The 20,973-nt window shown below is 37.7% G+C and overlaps 1 protein-coding gene across 2 annotated transcripts in view; it reads right to left on the bottom strand.

The window, feature by feature from the left end:
- Nucleotides 1-20,956, bottom strand: part of pof1b (POF1B actin binding protein) — a 32,069-nt gene extending 11,113 nt beyond the window's left edge. For both annotated transcript variants that reach the window (XM_016677294.1, XM_016677295.1), the window contains exons 1-2: nucleotides 20,207-20,956; nucleotides 14,311-14,397 (exon numbers count right to left, since the gene is read on the bottom strand). In XM_016677294.1, coding sequence (XP_016532780.1) covers nucleotides 14,311-14,397; nucleotides 20,207-20,929 — 810 coding nt within the window. In that variant the 5' untranslated portion in view covers nucleotides 20,930-20,956. The remainder of the gene's footprint in view (nucleotides 1-14,310; nucleotides 14,398-20,206) is intronic.
- Nucleotides 20,957-20,973: the final 17 nt, after the last annotated feature.

Below are 20,973 nucleotides of genomic sequence, written 5' to 3'. Positions count from 1 at the left end.
TAATTAGATCCTTGCTCACAAGTTACACTGTGAAAGTCAGAGCAGAGGAGAAAATATCTATGAACAAGAAGCCAACTAGAAAATGGTTGCTGGACGAATCACAAAGAAGATCCAGAGGAATTTCTGAAAGAATTGGCACCCTCTAGTTCTTCTAGTGATTCATTTATTTGGCTCGTCGTAGTAGCGCTGACATGATGTCATTTTAAAGGGCTTTCCCAAAACTGCTGAAGTATAACTGGAAGCAAAATGTTGCATTGGAAGGAACTTTAGTGAAAGAGAAAGAGACAGAACCATAAAGCAGAGGACCAGAATGTAGACGGTAATGCTTCCAGCTAATGACAACATCAGCAATTTAATATGTAGCCGTGAATCAAGCCAACGCCACGCTTCACAATAAAACTGAAACCTACAGACAATCAGAGCCAAACAGACTCCAGTTTAACATGTAGCGACAGAGTTGTGTGAAGCAGTCAGCTCTCATCATCACTTCTGTAAACTCCCAGAGTTGAGCTGCTGTAGACCATTCATACAAACAGCACAGCGACTCCTTCAAGACTCTAAACTGAAGGAGTTTTCTAGTCGTAAGGTTTTCTCACTGTTAAAAAATGTGAGACATTCGTCTCATGTTTATGGCTGGCCTTTTTATCTGTGAGAAACAAAAATGTAAGTGTCAGTTCACCAACATTAGGGCAACACATTAAAACTGTACTGCAAGATTTGTACATAAGATACAAAAACAAGTCAAGGACTGTCATTTGCTTGAAACATTTTGATATTTCTGACCCCCTCCTTTTCAATGTGTTACAAGTTCTCACATTAAACCTGCACATTTTTTTGAATGTTTACTGGCTGAATACTAAAATAATACTACCCTCACTAACAAGGGTTGCCAACTTTTGAATGAAACTTGGAGTGAAACGATAAGGGTTGATCCAAATATTCATTAATTTTTAAGAAACAAGAAATTACATTTTTATTAATTTAGATTAGTCTTGAAAGTTATTAGTTCCTAGTGGTTGAGATTAGCAGACTAAAGTCAAGTGGTCTCTTACTTCTGCACAGACCAGATAGACAGTGATTTACTGTGGTTTGTCCTTATTTGGAGAGAAAACTATTCGGGCAGAGTAAGAGCACAAGAAAGAGATCAAATGCTTGAGTCTGTTAATTGTGCTTCAGTTTTTAATTCAAAAGTCCAAAAAGTTTTTGTTGACGTGGAGGACAAAAATGCAAGCAGAAGGAACGAAATTCTCAGACATGTATTAAGAATTAAGTGAATGCAAACAAGCAGGAGACTGGAGAAAAATAAATATGGAGGTAGATCTAACAAAAGTTGCAAGCAAACCAGGAATCTGATTAAATGAATGTGAAACAGCTGACAAAGAGTAAGGATGGAGGTATGAAAGAGTTTCAGACACAATACTACACTACAACAGAAGACAGGAGAAATTACAGAGCAAGACCTACAATCAAAGACCACCCAAGAACCGCCTACAGTACTTCTCTCACTGTTTCCAAACACTGGATTTAGTTAATTTAGCAAGTGTTACTGTTTACTATCAATTCAAATTTTTGCACTAATGGTACAACAAGAAACAATGTAGAGGTTGATGGAAAATGACCAGACAGAATTCCACACTTCATGGAATGAGTGAATGTCATGACAGGTTCCCACTGAACACGGTGACAACTTTTCAGTGCAATATAAATAAACTTGCTAATGCTACACAGGAATGTATTGCAGATGGATGTGTTAGTTTGCACCTCAATAGGAAATAGGTTGCTGTTTAACTGGAAATTCAGAGATTGGATGAGATGAACTCCAGGGATGCTGAGTTTTGTCCTTCAGACACCGTTTACGGGGAGGACAGAAAGAAACGGGACTGTAGGAATTTCTACATGGCACAACCTATTCAATCAGGTGGCAAAAAATACTTGAGTGTTTCAAACTCCAACTGTTTCCTGCTTTAAGTCTTGTGAAAAAGCCTGCTGTGTGCTACTCATGCATACATAAAAGACACTGGTGTAAGATGACGGCAAAATATATCAACAAGCACCTTCCAGACATCACGCACTATTTGAATTGAAATAAAAAAATGTACCAGAAAACTAGCAATGAGTCATCATACGGTCTGTCACCAAGATCCCAAACCTACGGACAAATGATTGATGAATCAATCATCTCAATCTCACTAGCAACATGTAAATCTTACTGAAGAACTGTGGAATGAGCTGAATATCTAGAGATATTTAAAGCAGAATGGTAAAGCAAAGATTGCAAAAAGTCAGCAAATCAGCGTGGTGCAATTAACAAATGTCTGAACTGTAAGACTTTGTCTCACTGGCAAACCATGTTTCCTTCAGTTAAAGACAAAACGTTTTCCTCCCTGTAAATCCTAGCGATGACTTCATGAGTCAGCACAGTATCAGTATTCAAAAGATCTGGATACTGATTCATTGGCAATGCCTGCCAAACTGTGACTATCCAATCAGAACCAAATTACCCATTTAGAGTATCTGATAAGAACAAATCAAAAACCACATCAAAGTGGTTGATGGTCTTAATGAAGATAAATGCAAATAATTACCCACAACTAAAAAGATATTTTACACGGGCCGACTCCCACACCTGGGAAGGTTATTGTATCGCGCTATCAAAACAGAACCTGTTTCCAGTGTTTGAACAAGGGCTTGGTGGCAATGGGAGAAACTCCCATGACACATGTCTGTGGTATCTGACTGGCTGCAGAGAACGTGGTATAAAAACCTGCAGGCTGGTCTATAATCCTGCAGAGCTCAGACGTCGCTGTGTCAGGTTTGAAAAAGAGCATCTCTTACATGGTTTGGAGCAAATGCAAACAGCAGAGGTGTAAAAAGCAAAGACTGCTTACATGGCGGAGTAGCGTACATGGAGGTGGGTGTGTCAGCTTCACACACATGCCTGTCATACCCGTAGAAAAAGGGAGAGTGGAGATAAAGAAGAATCATGAACCAGTCTGCACACTACACAGCTCTAGGGTGAGAGCTTGTTATCCAACCAGACCAACCAGTAGGTGTCAGCCCTAACAATAGTACACATTGTACATGTGTACTACTGTGTTCTTTACCTTTATCTAAACTTTAAGGTTAACAGGATCAAAAACAGCAATTCTGAAATGAAAATCAGAAACTGTGTTTAGTCGGTTTTAATTGCGCTGTAGGTAATTTGCCGAGAAAGTTTGGGACATTGATTGAATGTGCAATCAAACTCTGATACGGACCCTGAAGTGAACTCTGGTGCGGTTTGAATGCATGTGTGAAAAGCAAGCGGGATGGAGACCGCTCCAAAAGTAGGACGCGAACTACAGCGCAGGGCATTCTGGGTAAACAACCAAACAAAGGAATGAGTCTAATGCTACTGGGAGAAATGACTCGTGGTCTTTTGCCAAAGACAAAAGAGAAATCTTACAACCGCTAAAATCTGACACCACTCCATTTTTTACGCTTTATGATGAAGGTAGTTGCACTGCTTCCGTAGTTCTTGAGGCAGCGCCACCAACAGGCTTTGGTTGCAATTCTGGTCCTCAGTCGAACTGAACCTAATGGATTATCAGTTGGGAAAACGCCATATGTTTAGCTTGTCACAAAAAAATAAGAAAATGTGCATTTTGTTTTTTACTCCTTTATTGCAACAATACTTGTCATCACTAGAGGCAATATCACCACTTAGAGCTCAGTGGGATTCAACAACCAGTGGCAATCACAAATTTCGACTCTTAGGGCCCGATTTCATTTACCTAATCTGATAAAAGTCAACAGCTCAATTAGCTCTTTGTCACTAGCACAGAGGATCTGGTAAGTGTTCAAAAGGGAAAAGTCCACACACTCAACTCTGCTACTTATCTCACAAATGCATTTTCTTTACAACTATGTCTGTTGTAACAAAGAGGTTTGCCAACAGCATAACGTTTATGGCCCAGAGGTCTTATGAACACATACATTTTATTATTCTCTTTTCTTTTTAAAACTCATGAATAATTCTATGATATTACACAACCACAAGTACATACACATAAAAAAGACAGTGTGGAATTCATTGAAGCGTCACAGCACATTTAGCAGCCTTTATTTATACAGCGCAAAGCCATACAGGTTCAAGTCTTGGCCTGGGAACAGAATCTTTTTTGTGATGGGATCCTAACTAAATTAAACCTAAACATATCTTGAAAGACAAACCTAAAGTAAACTCTAATGCTATCAGCAGGTAGGTGACTTAGACAGCGGAAGATGTAAGGAGTAAAAGATTTTGTCAGCAAGAGGACATTTTGTACTTGCTATGCAGGTTCTGGTTAAAAAGACACGAGGCAGGGATCTGAGCCTGGACCTTCTTGTTGCAAGGCAACAGTACAACTAACTGCACCGCCGAGCAACAACACAATATCCATGTAAAATATCAATAAGAAACAATATCAGCTGTTTGCTGGTAAATGAAATCAGACAGGTAATATCTGGCCCAAAAAACATTTAAAATATATTCATTTTCTTTCCAGATTGAGAACAAATTATATCCCAAAACTCAAAAGTCAGATTTTCTATCACAGTTTGTGGGACAGGGGACCTTGCGGTGCCATTCTGGCTCTCAGAACTTTGTGTGTCCAAGTAATACTAGAGGTTGTTACTGAAGAGAGGAGGAGTCATCTTTCCACACAAGCTCTTTGTTAGAGTCTCTGTGAGCTTCTTTGTGCTGGAGTACATCAAAATATCTCCCAGTCATTGAGGTGTTTCAGTCAGGATGCTCAGCAAAATAAATTAGCCCTTTTTTCCCAATTTTGTTACAGGTTTCCCATCACGACATTCTCATTGCATCAACTTTAACTATTTCTCTGCAAGCAACAAAGAGATAGAAAGAGGGAATAAAAAGTTGTCAGATTTCAGATTAAAACTTTTTAAAAAGGTCAGAAGACAAAAAGTTCAATGAACCAACAAAGCCCTTTCAGCTGCAAGGATCATCTTTCCAGGAATCACACAGGTGTAACAGCATGTTGCTGCCTCAGGCCTTTAACCTGCACCGAAGCAGCTACATGCTACAGATATGCAGTGATCTGAGTAACACAGATGTGACCCATTTGACTTGAAAGACTCATTTATATTAAAAAAAAAACACATTTACTTCAGCAAAACTATAAAAACAAGCCCTCTGAGCAAATGTCTGAGTCTATGTTGTAGAAAATGGAGCAACATTTCTGGAATTTTCCGTGTGCAGGAATATGTCTAAACATCAAAAATTTATTTCTTGGAGATGGACAGAGAACTGGCTGGTGGCTGGAGAACAATTTCTCCTAGACCAACCCTGATGCGCACTTAGAAAAAATAAAAAATAAATAAATAAGCAAACATATTGAAGATAAACTGTTGAGAACTCTCTTTGGTGTGGTAGCTGGTGCAGAGGGACAAAGAACCACATATTTGCTGTCTCAATGACAATAACTGAAGAGAAACCACAAATGATGCAAGGAGCTTCTAGAAAGAAAACCCTTTTCTAAGATGGCATGTTAATTATTCAGTGGTTACTTTTAAACAGAACACTTCTTTCCATGTCACAAGGGTTAGAAAAACAAGAATCACATCGGGGGTTTTTTCAATATCATGCAGCCCTAATAGTTATAATGACAAACATTCATCAAAGGAAATGAAAACATGGGCATGTTGTGATTGTTGCACCACTATTATGAATCCACTCCAAGAAAAGGTTGTGGGCCAAATTCGGTATCTCTCACATCTACAGATTTTCACCATCAGCCAAGCAAAACCTTGGTGACAGATCTCTTCTTCATGCACCAGCTGTCAACATAACTGTTTACTTTACCAGAATTACATTACAAAACATTTAGGTTGACAGACTGGAAAACCAAGCTAGAAAGACAGTTAGTGCTGCAAGACTAAATATACAAATACTTAATTAGTCCACCAGCTTCATTTTAGAAAATCAAATGATCCCAATGAGTTGTAGCTGCTTTGAGAGCCAAAACTTCCTGCAGAATAAGATTAAGGTATCATTTCACTCACAATGTAGCTGCAAAAAAATATGGGGCAAGAGTAAAAATGCTGAATTTTAGAGTGTAAAACTGTTAATACTGCATCACCGTCCATACAGGCAAGCTTTTCATTATTAAGTTAATTAACCAAAAGTAAATTTGTAAAGCTACCTATACACTAACTTGATTGGATGTTTATTGAGAATCTGTAAAAATCATTAAGTATTTCCAGTTAAGGCAAAGCTGTAAATCTACCATAGAGATTCATTGGTGGCTTGAAAACAAATTAAAACACTTGAAAGATTTATTTCCAGACTGTAAAAATTATGAACATGACACTCTGTGTTCCCTTCCTCACCACAAAGTGACATCCTGTTTCACTGCCCTGTAATTTAGCTGGAATACTCTCCAAAGGAATGGGGAAACAAATAGCGGAGCAGAAACAAAAAAAAGCTACAGTAAGCTGCTGTGGGTCTCAGTTTACCAAACTCAGTTAGTCCTGGAGTCTAAATGATGTGACTGAAATCACTGCAGGACCGTACTTCTCTCTGCAGCAGAGCTCAAAGAGAAGTAGACATTACTCAGCGGCTGTCGCCCTTACTTCCAATTAAAGCAACTTATCTGTCAGCAGAAGTATTTAAACAAAGTGTGACAGCTTTAAACTGAGCCTTCTTAAACACTGACAGAGCACATGATTTTCACTAAAGCATTTACAGACTGCTGCAGCTGCATTATCATCCCCAAGCAGGGCAGTTGAACATTTCTTATCAGCAGTTTGATAGTAAAAAAAAATTTTTTAAAGGCTTTTGCAGGCCTCACAAGTCAATCTGGAACTGATCCACAACTTATGGCCAAACTCAGCAGAGGAGAGACTTGAGCTTAGCGCTGAGCTAAGCTATGCCACTAGTAATTAGTAATTACAGTGTTCAAAGCAAAGAGCTTAGTTTATAAAACAGGTCAGCATCTACTTCTCTAAGTTCTGTCATCACATGATTAACAGAATGTAAAAAGTACATGTTATCAACCAACCCATCAGCAAGAAACATCGAAATGGTATCAAGCTAATATGCTAGCACCCTAGCAAAGATCCTCAGCAAAAATCAGTTTGTTGAATATATTTTGTAGCCTTACACTTTTGTTTGCTTTTTTACAAACAAAAAATCAGGTGATACAGAAGCACATTCCATTATTTTATTAAGTTAATGCTATTTTTAGAGTTCCACCGGGCTCCCAAGAGCCTGGAGCAGCAGGTGTGCAGACTAGCTAGCCAGGCTAATAATCTAGCTATTAACCAGGTAATGCCAGTTTGTTATATTCTCAGTTGTACTTTCTAAGAAATAGAACAAGAAGAAGAAATAATACTCTGCACAATATGTACATTTACTTAACTTTTATGAAATTTATCAGGTGTTTATTCTGTTTCAACATTTGTTAAACAAATTTTAATATGACTTACTGTTTTAGCCAACACTGACATGAATTGTATTACTTATGACTAAAGTAATAAGAACAACATACTGATTTTTCTAAATACCTGTATATGACTACCCACTCCATGCATTACTATGCATCAAAACTAAATGTATTGACAGCATCATAATGACTGGCTAATCATATATTAGGAGGATGACTGTAATAACTTATTTTGGCTTTAAATAAAAGCAATTATTATGCAACATCTCTGTAAATACTTTTAGGCAGTGGTTCAGTTTTCAGTTTGGCCATAGGAAGGTTCTGTCAAATGAAGTAGATATTTTTTTTCTTAAAATATCTGATGCATGAATGGTATGACTGGGTACCCTTTTGAGAGTAAAGAATTGTCAGGTATTCTGTCCATAACTTCATAATTGGCTGTCTTGATGGTGGATGTTAATGAATTTGCTTACCACTAGTTTCCTAAAAAAATTACATTCAGACCTACTAATGGTTTGATGTGTGGAAAAAAGTAAATGTGGAAACAGATTATTGGATTACCAGTTGAGTAATAAGCAACTGTTAAAATCCAGGTGTATGAGCATTTCTGTTTACTTTGCTAAGACAGCAGTGCTGAAAGTTATCGTGAGAACAGGCAGCTGAGACATAAAGTCATCTAAAAAAAAAAAAAAGAGCTGATCTAATAATGTCACAGTTTGACGGGGTGTTAATTTGGGTTTTTATGAAAATAAGGGGTAAGGGTTCAATGGATTTAATATTCAAGACTAAACAAGAAAACAGCAGGATGAAAGCCTGATTAGGCCCTGCATTACTGTCCTTAACCAACGGGATTTCTTCTCGAGCGTATTTGTGCCGACTTGTTTTTAATCTATATCCACCCTAAAGCTGAGTCCCCTTCAACAATAACAGTCTTTTACTGGATAAGGTCCACGTTTTACTGCACCAGAATCAAGCCAGTCATTGAGGTTATAACTCATGCAGGTGTGTCCCTGGCGTGTACCAACCTGATGGCAGCGTATAACTGCAGGCCAATATACAGTACAAATTGATCAGGCGGTAACCTCAATCTGTCACAGTTTCATCTGCTCAATCAGAAGAATGTAAGTTACAACTGGATTTTCCAGGACTTGTTTTTATGTGGGAGAGTAAAACATTTGCATGTTATATTTAGTGAAAGTCACTAGCAGTTATTATTTACAAATAGCCGACAGTCAATTGACACTTCTCTCACTGGCTTTATGCCCCAGTTCTGCTTGCATCTTATTTTAGGCAGCTTTTGGTAAAACAGTCAGTTATTCAAAGTACAGCATGCTTCTGGCTTTTCTGCTTCACCACACCTTCCATTTAGAGATCACTCATCGTCATTGTGACTCCGACATGTGTTGGTTTTGGAAAAGATTTTTCATTCCTGTCTCGGACTATGAAAGAAGGCTTGAACGATGATGACTACTTGGTCTTACTGCACAAAACCGTTCCACAGATGCAACTCTAAATCACTGATTGTTGTTCCTAAAACTGGCTAAACACACGGAAGGGCTGTGACAATATATTAAATACAGCCCTATGTCATCTGCAAATGTGAGTGTGACAATATGAATGGAAAGATTCATATTCTACCATTTATTTTAATTCTTCAAATTAAAAAAATGGTAGAAGTGAAGCTGCGTAGTATTCAAACTTATTTTTAGTAGAATTAAAACGTTAGCTATAGCCTTGTGTACAGGCTTCACGCCTTATTTTTCTGTGCTACAGTCCAACGTGTTGTTTAGCAGAAGCTAATGCTATAGCCAACCTCAATTCTCCCATTGAAAGAATACAACCCTAGAACACAAACTTAACTTCAGGATTATACTTTGCATATTCTATAATCCTCTTTGACATGGTATTTATGTTTATATCTTGTTCTCTATTGTCTGTTTTATTTTGTGTATGTTTGTTTAAGAAATCAAAAGAACATGAGGAGAAAAAACAGAACTGCTGCATAATCTGTGTTCAAAGATTTCAAAATAAGAAAATAAATATTGACTACTTTTAAACTTCTTAATAGTTTCTAACCAAAATTTCAACACAGATGTTGAACATTATTCAACTGAAAGTTTACAAAAGAGGCAAGTAAATTAGAGCAGAAAGAGAGTTTTGCCCACTACTTCCTTTGGACTAGGAAGATGGAGTATGACATAGAACCAATGTGTGAGATCAGATCATGCAGATTCCATAAATCTAGGATCTTCTTGCTGCAAGGCAAACACATTGCCAACTACAGCAGTATGCAGTTCACTCTATTAAATCTGTTTCTCCATTATTTTTGCTGCCTACTGTCTCACATGTTGACATAGCAGCTAACACAATCCTAGCATGGTTGCCGGTGTGTGTTCGTAACCCAGGAGTAAGAGTCACAGTTGTTCTTGCACAACATTAGTGTTCAAACAGCTGAGGTCAAACCCCAAATCCTCCCTGACGTTAAACACCTCAGCTCTAACTGGGATCCACCAGAGCTGATCCTTTTTTACTCATTTCAAACACAAACATGTGTTTCAGGCCTCCACACCTGCTAGTCGCTTTGTTTTTATTACAAACACATGTGGAGTGTCGAGAGATTTCCATATATTTCCACTTCTGGTAAAAATAGCATCACAACAGCAACACAGGCCTAGGAAATGGTTTCAGATGTGCAATATTGTGAAAAGCTAAAAAAAAAACTGAAAAGAGAAAAAATGAAGTCCGGATTGACAACAAGTCCCCGTTTCTGTTGCTCAAGAAACCACTAAGAGGTGTGGCTGCTTCACTGCAACAAGTTTCTTTAAATTTTGTCACCACCCAAAACATTTTCCTATAACCAGGTTGACAGAATCTAGAGGACAAGTGCCTGAGGCCAGACAGCCAAAATCATTTTCTGAAGTATTAATTAACAAGGAAGAACAAACACCAGACAGGTAAGATGAAACCAAAAACCGTCGGAGAAACTGGAGATGATTAAAGGCATTGAATCATTGAGTTCAATTACAGGGCAAGAGTTTTACTGACCAAATTAGGGCCTAGTCCTCTATTCAGAAGCACAGCAGGGTTTCAGGCAACATACCTTTGTGAGTTGTCAGTCAACTGTGTATAAAAACTCAATTAGGGGTAGCTGTTAGAGACTTTTCATTTACTAAAATAAAGCTAAAATATTGTAATACCCTGGAAACTGGAGATTTCCAGACATCACAAGCTGACATTGTTGCCGTGTCCTTCATGGAGACAATATGCTAAATGCAGGCCAACTACCGGGCCAGGCGACTCATGTAGAAATATATGAACATTACACATCTAACAGTGCAGGACAAATATTAATATGGTAGCTCCAAAATCTTTATGAACAAATCAAACAAGTACTGTCTTTTAGATTGGGCTAATGTAGATTTTGCTTTCATTGCCAACAATAAATACATAGCTACACCAAGAAAAATAAGATAATCAAATCTAAAAACAAAATACATGGCTAACATGCAAAGCCATTTTTGTTTTATATCCATTTGGTGTTTTATTATAACTTCGTAAATTTTTTTGTTTTTATTATGTAAAGCATTTCAAACTGCCTTGCTGCTGAAATGAGCTATGCAAATAAACTTGACTGATTGATATCTACAAAGATTCACATATCCATTTCCCACAAATTAATACATCTTTGTTCTTTTTATTAAAATATTGTGTTTGATTTGGTGTTAGGCAAGTTAAATTATTATTTTCTTTGGTAAGTAATTCTTTTTTTAGCCTCTGTTTCTGAATTTCCAGTCAAAATGCTGCTCTAGTAGGTGGCAGAAACTCTCACATTATTGACATCAGCAGTCTAAAGAAATGTATCATGAGCATGGCTGAAGATGTATCAGGCCATCAGTCAGTAACTTCTTCTGCTGAGGTTTACTGAAAACATTCAGGTCAGACTCAGAGGTGAAAAACAAAAAATGAAAAGGATTCCACTGTTATTGTAGCATAGAAAGCCATTTCAAGCATGTAGGAAGTAATCTGGTGCATCACTATTTCTAACAATCTGCTGATTGTATGCAAATAAGATAAGCAAAGATTTTAAAAATGTCCTTTTATGTCCATCATAAAATTATAGACGAGAAGCACAAATACAGTGGAAAATATCTCTTAATGCAGAGAAACTTAGTCTTTATGGGCATATTATCATAAATTTTACTGAAAGGTATATTTAAATAGTGATTCACCAATCAGGCAGCCAGTTATCAAAATGTTTAATTTTTTTCCCCTCAGGCATCTCAAACTTGTAACAGGAAGTTCAAGCAGTGCAGGACTTGTTTTTTGTTTTTTCCTGGGTAATACATCAAAACTAAAAATTCCCACCTTTTTTTGTCTATAAACGCACCAAAACAGACATGGCCTTTTATGCATTTTTGTTTTGAGTTCAGTAAAAGAAAGTCAAACAAATGTTACAGATATATGTTCAAAAGCATAAATGGTTATATACATTTACTTCAAAAATGGGTATTAACATTTAAATATTGCCAAAAAAGCTTTCTGTAGAATGTAGTAAATGGACAGCCAACTTCTAGGTATAGTTCAGCAAGATTTTTTATTTTTTTTGGGGGGGGAGGGGGGTTACTGGTTTTTGAGCAAACTTTAGGATTTCCAGAAAGCTCTCAACAGCAGCCCAGTTTGGTGGTGGATGTGCTTCTGGCCAAGCATTCCCTCCTTCTCAGCTAGACAGCAGGTTAGAGGTCCAAAGTGACACAGCAGTGGTAATTACTCCTTCTCTGTTCATGTGAACGCAGCTTAGACTTTTGTCAGGCTGTGCCAAGTCAAATGGGACAGACACGCCATAAATCAAAGAGCCTCCCTGCTAAATACACGACGCTGCAGGTTCACATCAAAGGAATGTTCCCCACCTATTGCAAAGGCTTCTGGGACGTAGCCAGACACGCCCCAGTTCTAACACCCGTCCTTGCAACAGTAGGAGTTCCTGTGATTGTGAGCAACGTGGGGCTAAGTGTGTGAATGTGGAGTAAGGAGGGCGAGGCTGCACACTCAGCTCTGAAGTCTCAAACAAAGAATACGCACGACTCTCCCACCTCAGAGTCATGTTCTGTATCTGCCAAATGCTTTCTTTGCAATTTTATGTCATGCAAAAGTTCACTTATGTTCCTTCAGACCCAGACGTCTGGCTCATAATCAATTCCAGTCTAATTCCTTAACAATTTATTTAACTATTATGTAGAACAGATTTGTTGTAGGGTGATTTCCTTTTCAAATACCTTTTACAATTTAGAGGTTGGGCAGTGTTTTAATATCAGACTGGATTAGCTCTCCACCCCCTGAGATCATGTTGACTGATACAGTCACTGAGTAATTCCTGGGTAAATTTCAACCGTTAGCTGTTTGGTTTCATGGGAGTGGCAAGTAAATGTTTGTGTAATAATCTCTTCCCAACTTCATTAGAAACTTAATTTGTTTCTCATTATCACAGTTATATTTCTTCTCTGAGCTGCAGCGGTTCAGACACATAGTAGAAAAGGAGACTCTTTCAGTTTCTGTTTTCAATGACCCGATTGATTTTTATTTAAAAAGAAGCTACATTCTACTTGTTGCAACAAGCTGCTGGCTCGTTTATCTGCAGAAGTGCAGAACGCTCACCTGAGCTCTTAAACATGAAGCGTCTGTTGGTGCAGTTTCAACTCGTAGGAGAGCTGATGCTGGTGTAAGACTCTTCTCCGAGTTTAAATCAAGTGTGCGTTGAAATGATTCTCCAAATGTTTAGCATTTCTAACCAGGTTTTATGAAAACAGTGAAGAAGAAAAAACTGCAATTTAAAGTTGGGATTAAAATTCAAAAGGCTTCTTGTTGACAGGAGCATCTGAATAAACTGGAAAACCTTTTGAAAATGTATTTATTTCAGTAACATAACATTGTAGTCATTTATTTCTATTTAGTCTTAATGATTCGTAATAGTTGTAATAAGGAATTTAATCCATCTCATGACAAATTGAAATAAGCTCTAATAATTTCCATTCTGGCGATTAATATTTTTAAACTGCAATTTTGTTTGAAGAAACAACTTAACCCATTTTATTTATTGACTCACTTGTGTGTAGTTTTTAATGTCCTTTTTATATGCTATGTTTGGTTGTTGTGTGTTATTTTGGATATTGAAGAAGACTTCCAGTTCCAATATAAAATGTTCTGTACAAAATGAAAGTTTATCTGTCTTTGAGGAATTGAACTGGGATTATTATGCCATTATCAATATATTAGTCTCAAGATAGTGTCAGAACAAAAACAACATCATTTATCGCAATAATTTCTGGAACAATTTATTGCCCAGCAAAATTTGCTATTGTGATGACAGGCTTAGTCCAATCCTATTTCTCCCTAGCCCAGATAGGACTTCTGACACCTCTAGTTCTGTAGTGGATTAACACAAAGGATGGGACAGTTAGGGCTCAATATACATTTGTGAAAAGTGCTGCTTGTTGTGTTTTCCACACATTTTCCTTCCACTCAATTTTCTATCAACATGCTTGCATGATGGCCCAATTTTTTTAGCAATAATGTTTTGTGGTGTACCTTCCTATGGAGAAATGTCAAAACTTTCCCATTGATTGTGTGCAATAGTAATAATTGTTATTGCACTTTTTTTAATTTCTGTAAGCTGTAATTAACAACAAGAAGAAAATCAGGGCATACAGTCTGAAATTACAAACATGCAATGCTCCGTGCTCCTATTTTCCAAACCAGTGTTCATCCAGACATGAAAAATAATTAAATTCCATTTTTTTCCTTGACTGTGTATTCCCTTTTCACCAATCAGACTTTGCAGTATGGTTCATGGTGCATTGCTCTGTGTATGTGTATCTGTCAGGCCGCTCACCTCTTGCTCCACCTCCTGCAGGCTTGCCTCGCTCTTGTTGGGACTGGACGGCTGGCTGAACACTGAATGGCTGCTTTGAGCGTCAGTCTGAAAGAAACAACCAGAAAAAGAAGACAGAAGAGAATCAGACTCTGTCTTTTTGGACATCAGACCCAGAAATTAGGACTTTACTGGTTTCTAATGTAAAAAAATAAATAAAAAAAATAAAAAAAAAATATCCAAAGGCATCACTAAGCAAAGCAGCTAGAAGATTTACTTGTGACTCACACAAGTAAACCTTAATTGTACTATGTAATTAATTTTATTACATAGTAAAATTAATGGGCTATGACAAGTAGAAAGTAATTTTATTGTCATTCCTTGAGGTAAAGAAGGACATGTGCAAACAGAAGAGGTCAATATTAACATAAGTATGATTTGATCCCGTCTGCTGATGAGATTAAACCTGCAGCTTTTAAAAATCTCCATAAAGAAATGAGATGCTTGCGAGAAAAAGATGTTCTGCATTTTCTCATGACTTGAAAAGAAACATACATTGTAATAATGCACAGACTTTGGTGTTTACAGTCAGTGAAGCAGGTGTTGACGCCTGTACTTATACCCTGATGTCACTCTGAAGGTATGAGGAAAACAAAAAGCCAACTGTAAGCCAGAATTACCTCCTGATATGACAAGATATGATATACCATTCCTATAGCCTTAAGTCCTCCACTACAGTAGGGATGGACCGTAAGGCTAAAACACTTACCACCACATATGCGATTATATTAGTCGATATGAATAATTATTGATTATTTTTTTTGTTTTAAATATTTGAAATACTGCCAAACTGGTGGCGTGACCTTTCCTGTTTTATCCAGTTTTCACTCCACGCCATTCCTTTTTATTTTTCAGTGATTATGAGGCACTGTGGCCTTAAACTGCTGCTGCACAAAAAAGAGTGAGTGAGTTAGTTTATGCCGCCTTGCTAAAGCCTTTCCTCTGCCTATATCCCCCAGAATGCCATGTGGTTTTGGACCAAAGTGCAGTGAAATTATTGAATATTTTATAAGACACATATTGATATTGATCGCATGTCAATTGCAATATCTTGCAATTAATTTCTTGTCCAGCCATCACTGCTGGATTTTTTTATGTTTAGGTTAGCTCACTATAATCCTCATCTACAATGACAGTGCTCTACAAATTATTCTATTCTAAATAATTATGTTATTATGTATGTTATAAATATTTTATATTATTTAGCTTGACTCGTTAAAAAGGGGAAATATAAACCAATTCTATTCTTTTTTTTACACTGGAAATATGATGCCAGATTTGATTCTGATGCTGTGTGTGTCCTTAAAAACTAAATTCAGACAGAACATTATGTAATATGTTTAAAAATCCACATGTCAAAGAGAAAGGCGCTGAACACACAGGAAGCAGAGTTAATCTATGTGTTACAAATATAAGCTGCAGCAGAGTCACAGAGGGTGTGGCACATATTACTCATTATTAAAAAAAAAAAGCACCTCAAATACCTTGATAATAGTCTAGTGCGCTGAAAACCAAACATAAGCAAATCAGTAACTAAGGAAGTGTATAGAAGGCCAAATTATGCATAAAGGCAAAAGAGGAAGACATGGAGAAGCTGATATGTTTTACCGCCTGCAGCAGGAGAATCTGTAAACCTCTGTGAAATCACGAGCGGAGCAAGAACAAGTTAACCGGCAAGAACTTGGATTCAGGACCAGACTGATGCCATTAACAAGAAAACAAACAGAAACTCTCAGACAATTGGCAGAACCATCAATGAGAGTTTATATTAATAAATTAACATTGTACTGTAGGGAGGGACCGACTGTTAATCAAAAGGTATTTCAAAACTCTTTTTCTGCTTCAGCAGTGTTCACCTTGCAAAAGGAGGGAACAGTTTCCATCGGGATAATTAAAAGGAAGGCAATCTCCTGGTTGTTTCTCAATGGAGGTGTCCTAACAAAAGTATTTTATATGACAAACCACCAGAAAGAAGCATATGATTGCAAACCAGAAGGAGGCTGGTGAATGTTTGATTGTTTACAAATAAAAATGTGAAAATTAAGGTGTCCAAATATATTCAACCCGCTTAAACTCCTAAACATAATCTTGCGCAACCAATGCACTAAGAAGTCACCTAATTAGTAAATAGAGTCCACCTGGGTGTAATTTAATCTTTGTTTAAACTCAGCTGTTCTATGAAGGACTTAGTGTTTTTTTAGAAATCATTAGTTAACAAACAGCATTATGAAGATCAATAAACACATCAGATGGGTCAAGGAGAGAATTTTCAAGTCTATCCGTTAAAGGTTATCTGGGCTATCCCTAACCCTAGTGCACCATTCATAAACATTAGTTGATACACCAAGAAAATACTTAGCAAAAGCTTATACTAATGCATTAAATTCAACAATGTTGATGTACACAATGTGTCAATAACAAAACGTGGGACAGCACATCTCCCTTAACAGGGTCAAATTTGTTATTTCACACATACCTGATATACCGAATTATTCCCCTACTTCAAAATAAGAGCATGAATATAAAAATCTTAACTACTTAAAGAATTCATATCAGTTCGTAACCAAAACTTCAAAACATGTCTAACATTATTTAACTGAAAGTTTACAAAATAGCCAATTACCAATTCCAAAGTTAGCAAAAAGGTTAAAGTGCTAAACAAAAAATGAGCACCTTATTAACGCAGTTGCAAAAGTTTACATACCGCTGCTACTGATTATTTGAAAAATAGAAAGAGTACAGAAAGGAAATCCAAGGCACGCAGATTAATTAAAGAAGCAGACAAGAGGTTCATGCTAACACTGGAGGTGCTGCAGAGATGATTAGATCAAGCTGAAGAATCTGTTGGCAGGACAACTGTTAGCTGGAAACTCCAAAAATCTGACCTTCATGGAAAAGTGGCAAGCAAAAACCTGTTCAAGGTTTGCTTAAAGCCATGTAGGGGGAACAGAAAACGTGGACAAATGTGTGCTGGTGAAATGTTGAATACTACAGAACCATTACGGGACATTCCTTGGGGAAAAACTTGAGACTTGGGTGGAAGTTCAACTTCCAGCAAGATACGCCCCTAAACATCCAACCAAAACTACAATGGAACGGCTTAGATTCAAACAAAGTCATGTCATGTTTTTAAATCTTAAAGAGGTGTAGTATGTCTTTTAACAATCCTTCATTTATGAGTTACAAAACCCGGAAGTTCAAACCTGGAAGGTTCACACTCTGCGGGAGTTTGTTTTATATGCAAATTAGCAAAAGATCTGCAGGTATGCGGACCTTTACGTCATCTGCTTTCTGTTCATCATATTCCTGACAGATACTCTAGGCTGTGAAAATTCAGAGCCCGGTGTGAGATTTGAGAACCTGGTGCCACATAGCACACATCCCCACAGCGCCACAGCCTGTCTGAGGCCTCAGCCCTGCACCGCATTTCTGTCTTCCTCTGACATCTGTGATGGATCATGACTGGCAAACTAATAAACAGAGATGTCTGACAGCTCAGTGTGAGCCCAAACTGATTTATGAAAACAAAACAAGGTCAAGTTGGAGTTAGGTCTGACTTAAAGTTTCTGCAGCAGAACCAGCTCTTAATACGAGCCGTTTGCCAGTTATTTGCCTGGCTGAGATAAACAGAAAAAACCAGTCCACCAGGAAGCCTTGCATGCTTTTGTCTCAATAACTAGGCCATAATGATTTACAAGTACAGTTTTGACTTGTTAAAATCTGAACAAAATACAGCAGAAAAGTGAACACAGTGAAGAATGACACATAATCACCTTAAACATCCAGGATCATAAGTCAAGAGTCAAACATTTTCTAGCTGCCAAAAATGACATTTTAAACAGTTTAACAAGAAGCCATTTGCTATTAGGAGTCTGAGAGTCAACTGAAATAATAGGAGAATCAAAAATAATGGTTTAGTTCATTATGCTGCTTTTGGTTTTCTTCAGAAATACAAACACTGCATCATAACATACCTTGAATATTGGGTCGAGAGTCAAGAAGCCATTAGATTTGACTGAACATGTTAACAAAATCAACCAAACAACAACGAATCTCTCTGAATTTCACACCTACAAACTCTGAAGTAACATGATCACTATTAGGTATACTTCAGAACTGTGGGTGCCACTGATTTAATGAGATACAAACAACTAGATGTGTAAACAAAGAGTATTTCTTGAGCTGTAACACATTTCATGATCTGCACCAATAGAGGCTTTTAAGGTTAGCTTTTCAGATAAACCCTCGACTTATGGGAGGGTTTCTGTTGATCTGTCTAACTTGGAATTTGAAGACAAAAGGAATTCATTACTATTCATACAAAGATTAAATAATAATTGGTTTTAGTGTTGAGACACCTTTCTGTTTACTTTGAGTCTGGAATGGTTGCTGACATATGCCAGATTAGATTGGGTGTTTGTTATTTTATTCCCTTTACTTTTTTGCACTTTCCTTGTTTTGTTCTACACTCAACTACCTTACTGTAAGTCACGGCTTCCTGGACATTAGTATCCATTTTTCAAACGTATGGTTTGTAATGTGGACCCTCCGATATTTCTGGATACATATTAGCAGACAGAGCTCGAGTGTATGGATTGGCCAGAGCCTCTGCGTCTCAATGACTTTTAGAATTGTTATTTTTGTTTATCAATTTGTCTTTTCTCCAATTCACAAACCCATTTTATACCCAGGATTTTGTCCCTTACTACCATATCATTGCCATGTTAACCACTTAGCCATTTATTTCTAGTTATTTAGGAATTTTTATAACTAAAGACACTTAACAGCATCTTTTCTGTAGATTTTACAACTCATTTACATTGCTCGTGGTTCCAATCTCTGGTTTGGTCACTCTTTTCAAACATGGTCATGACTCTTGATCAAACTAAATCAAATCTGAGAAACCTCATATTTATTCGTTTTACTTTTTGAAGTTGAATAAGCACATTTCTTTGCAGAACAGTTCGATTTGATATTATGTCAACTATTACTCAAACCATCAGTTGTCAAAGTGGATACAAAACTGTCTATGCAAGTTTGGTTGCAGACGGCAAAAACCTACAAATGTATGAAACAACAACACTGACATTATTCATCTGCTTCAGTTAAACACCTCACAATCCTACAGGCATTACTATCACATGACCAAACAAATACCAACCATGTCCCTCCCCCTTTACAAAACACACAAACACAGGAGATAAAGATGGTAATAAACATTGGTTATGATTTTAAAAAAGCAAAATGTATCAACAGGAAGATGCTGAAAGGTCATAGTTGTCCGTATTTAGAAAGATCGACGAAAACAGAGATTGGAACCTCATCCAAGGGAAATATGTTGGAAAATGTTCAGAAAATAGTGTATATTAATGCTGTATTTGAGACTTTGGTATGTTTATGACATCTGTTATTAGTATATGTTTACTTACTATACATAGTTTTACTTATAGGGCCAATATCACATGTTTTAAAATGACCTACAGCAGCCGATACTGACGTTAATGCTGATATTTTTGTGCATCCCTAGCAGCAAACACGAGCAAGAGTTTTGATTTCCCACTTCTAAATTACAGTGAAGGCAGCATGATTTGAGGTTGCATGTGACGTAAATGTGCTCCACCTTTCTTAGTCAGTTCATCGAAATAAGTCAAAGTCCAAAGCAGTAAAATTTTGTTAAAGTTGCAATACATTTAAGTTTCTGAGCTCAAATATGTACCTTAAATCATAAACAAAAACTCCAAGTTTTAGTATGTTCCCTTAAAATTTTGCTCGCAGGCCAAATGTTTTAAAGTTTTAAGAGCAACATTTTATTTTCTAGTGATTCTCTCTTTGGAGGTAGAGAGATGAAAGCACTCACCTCAGTAATAAAATTCTGTTGCTGTTGTTGCTGTTGCTGGTAGATAATTTCAGTCCCATGGCTGCTGCTGTTGTTCACACGGGGCAGAGTCTGCAGGTACATCGGCTGCACCATCGGCTGCACCATGGGCTGCACCATGGGCTGCACCACGGCCTGCTGCATCATGGGCTGCTGCATGAACATGTAGTTCTGCTGGGGCATGGCCTGCTGCACCGGAACCAGGTACCTCATTGTCCCGTAGGAGCCGTTCATCGCGGTCACCGGCAGCGTAGTCACATTAGAGACCGAAGACAACTGTATCGGTGAAACCGGAGACACTGGGGAGACCTGTGGGAGCGGAGACGCCGGTGACACCGACCTGGTCGAGAACACCTGCGTGGTCACCGGCTCAGATGTCATCGTTTTGTACGTTTGAATCTTCTGCGTCTTGTGGACAACCGGCTCGGAAGTCAGCGTTTTGTAAGTGTGAAACTTCTGGGTCGACTGGACAACCGGCTCGGATGTCATCGTTTTGTACGTTTGAAACTTCTGGGTCGTGTGGACAACCGGCTCGGAAGTCAGCGTTTTGTAAGTGTGAAACTTCTGGGTCGACTGGACAACCGGCTCGGATGTCATCGTTTTGTACGTTTGAAAATTCTGCGTCTTGTGGACAACCGGCTCGGAAGTCAGCGTTTTGTAAGTGTGAAACTTCTGGGTCGACTGGACAACCGGCTCGGATGTCATCGTTTTGTACGTTTGAAAATTCTGCGTCTTGTGGACAACCGGCT

This window comes from Poecilia formosa, unplaced genomic scaffold, assembly GCF_000485575.1.
Source record: "Poecilia formosa unplaced genomic scaffold, Poecilia_formosa-5.1.2 Scaffold152, whole genome shotgun sequence".
NCBI classification, from domain to species: domain Eukaryota; kingdom Metazoa; phylum Chordata; class Actinopteri; order Cyprinodontiformes; family Poeciliidae; genus Poecilia; species Poecilia formosa.
This window is presented reverse-complemented; position numbering and strand designations above follow the sequence as displayed.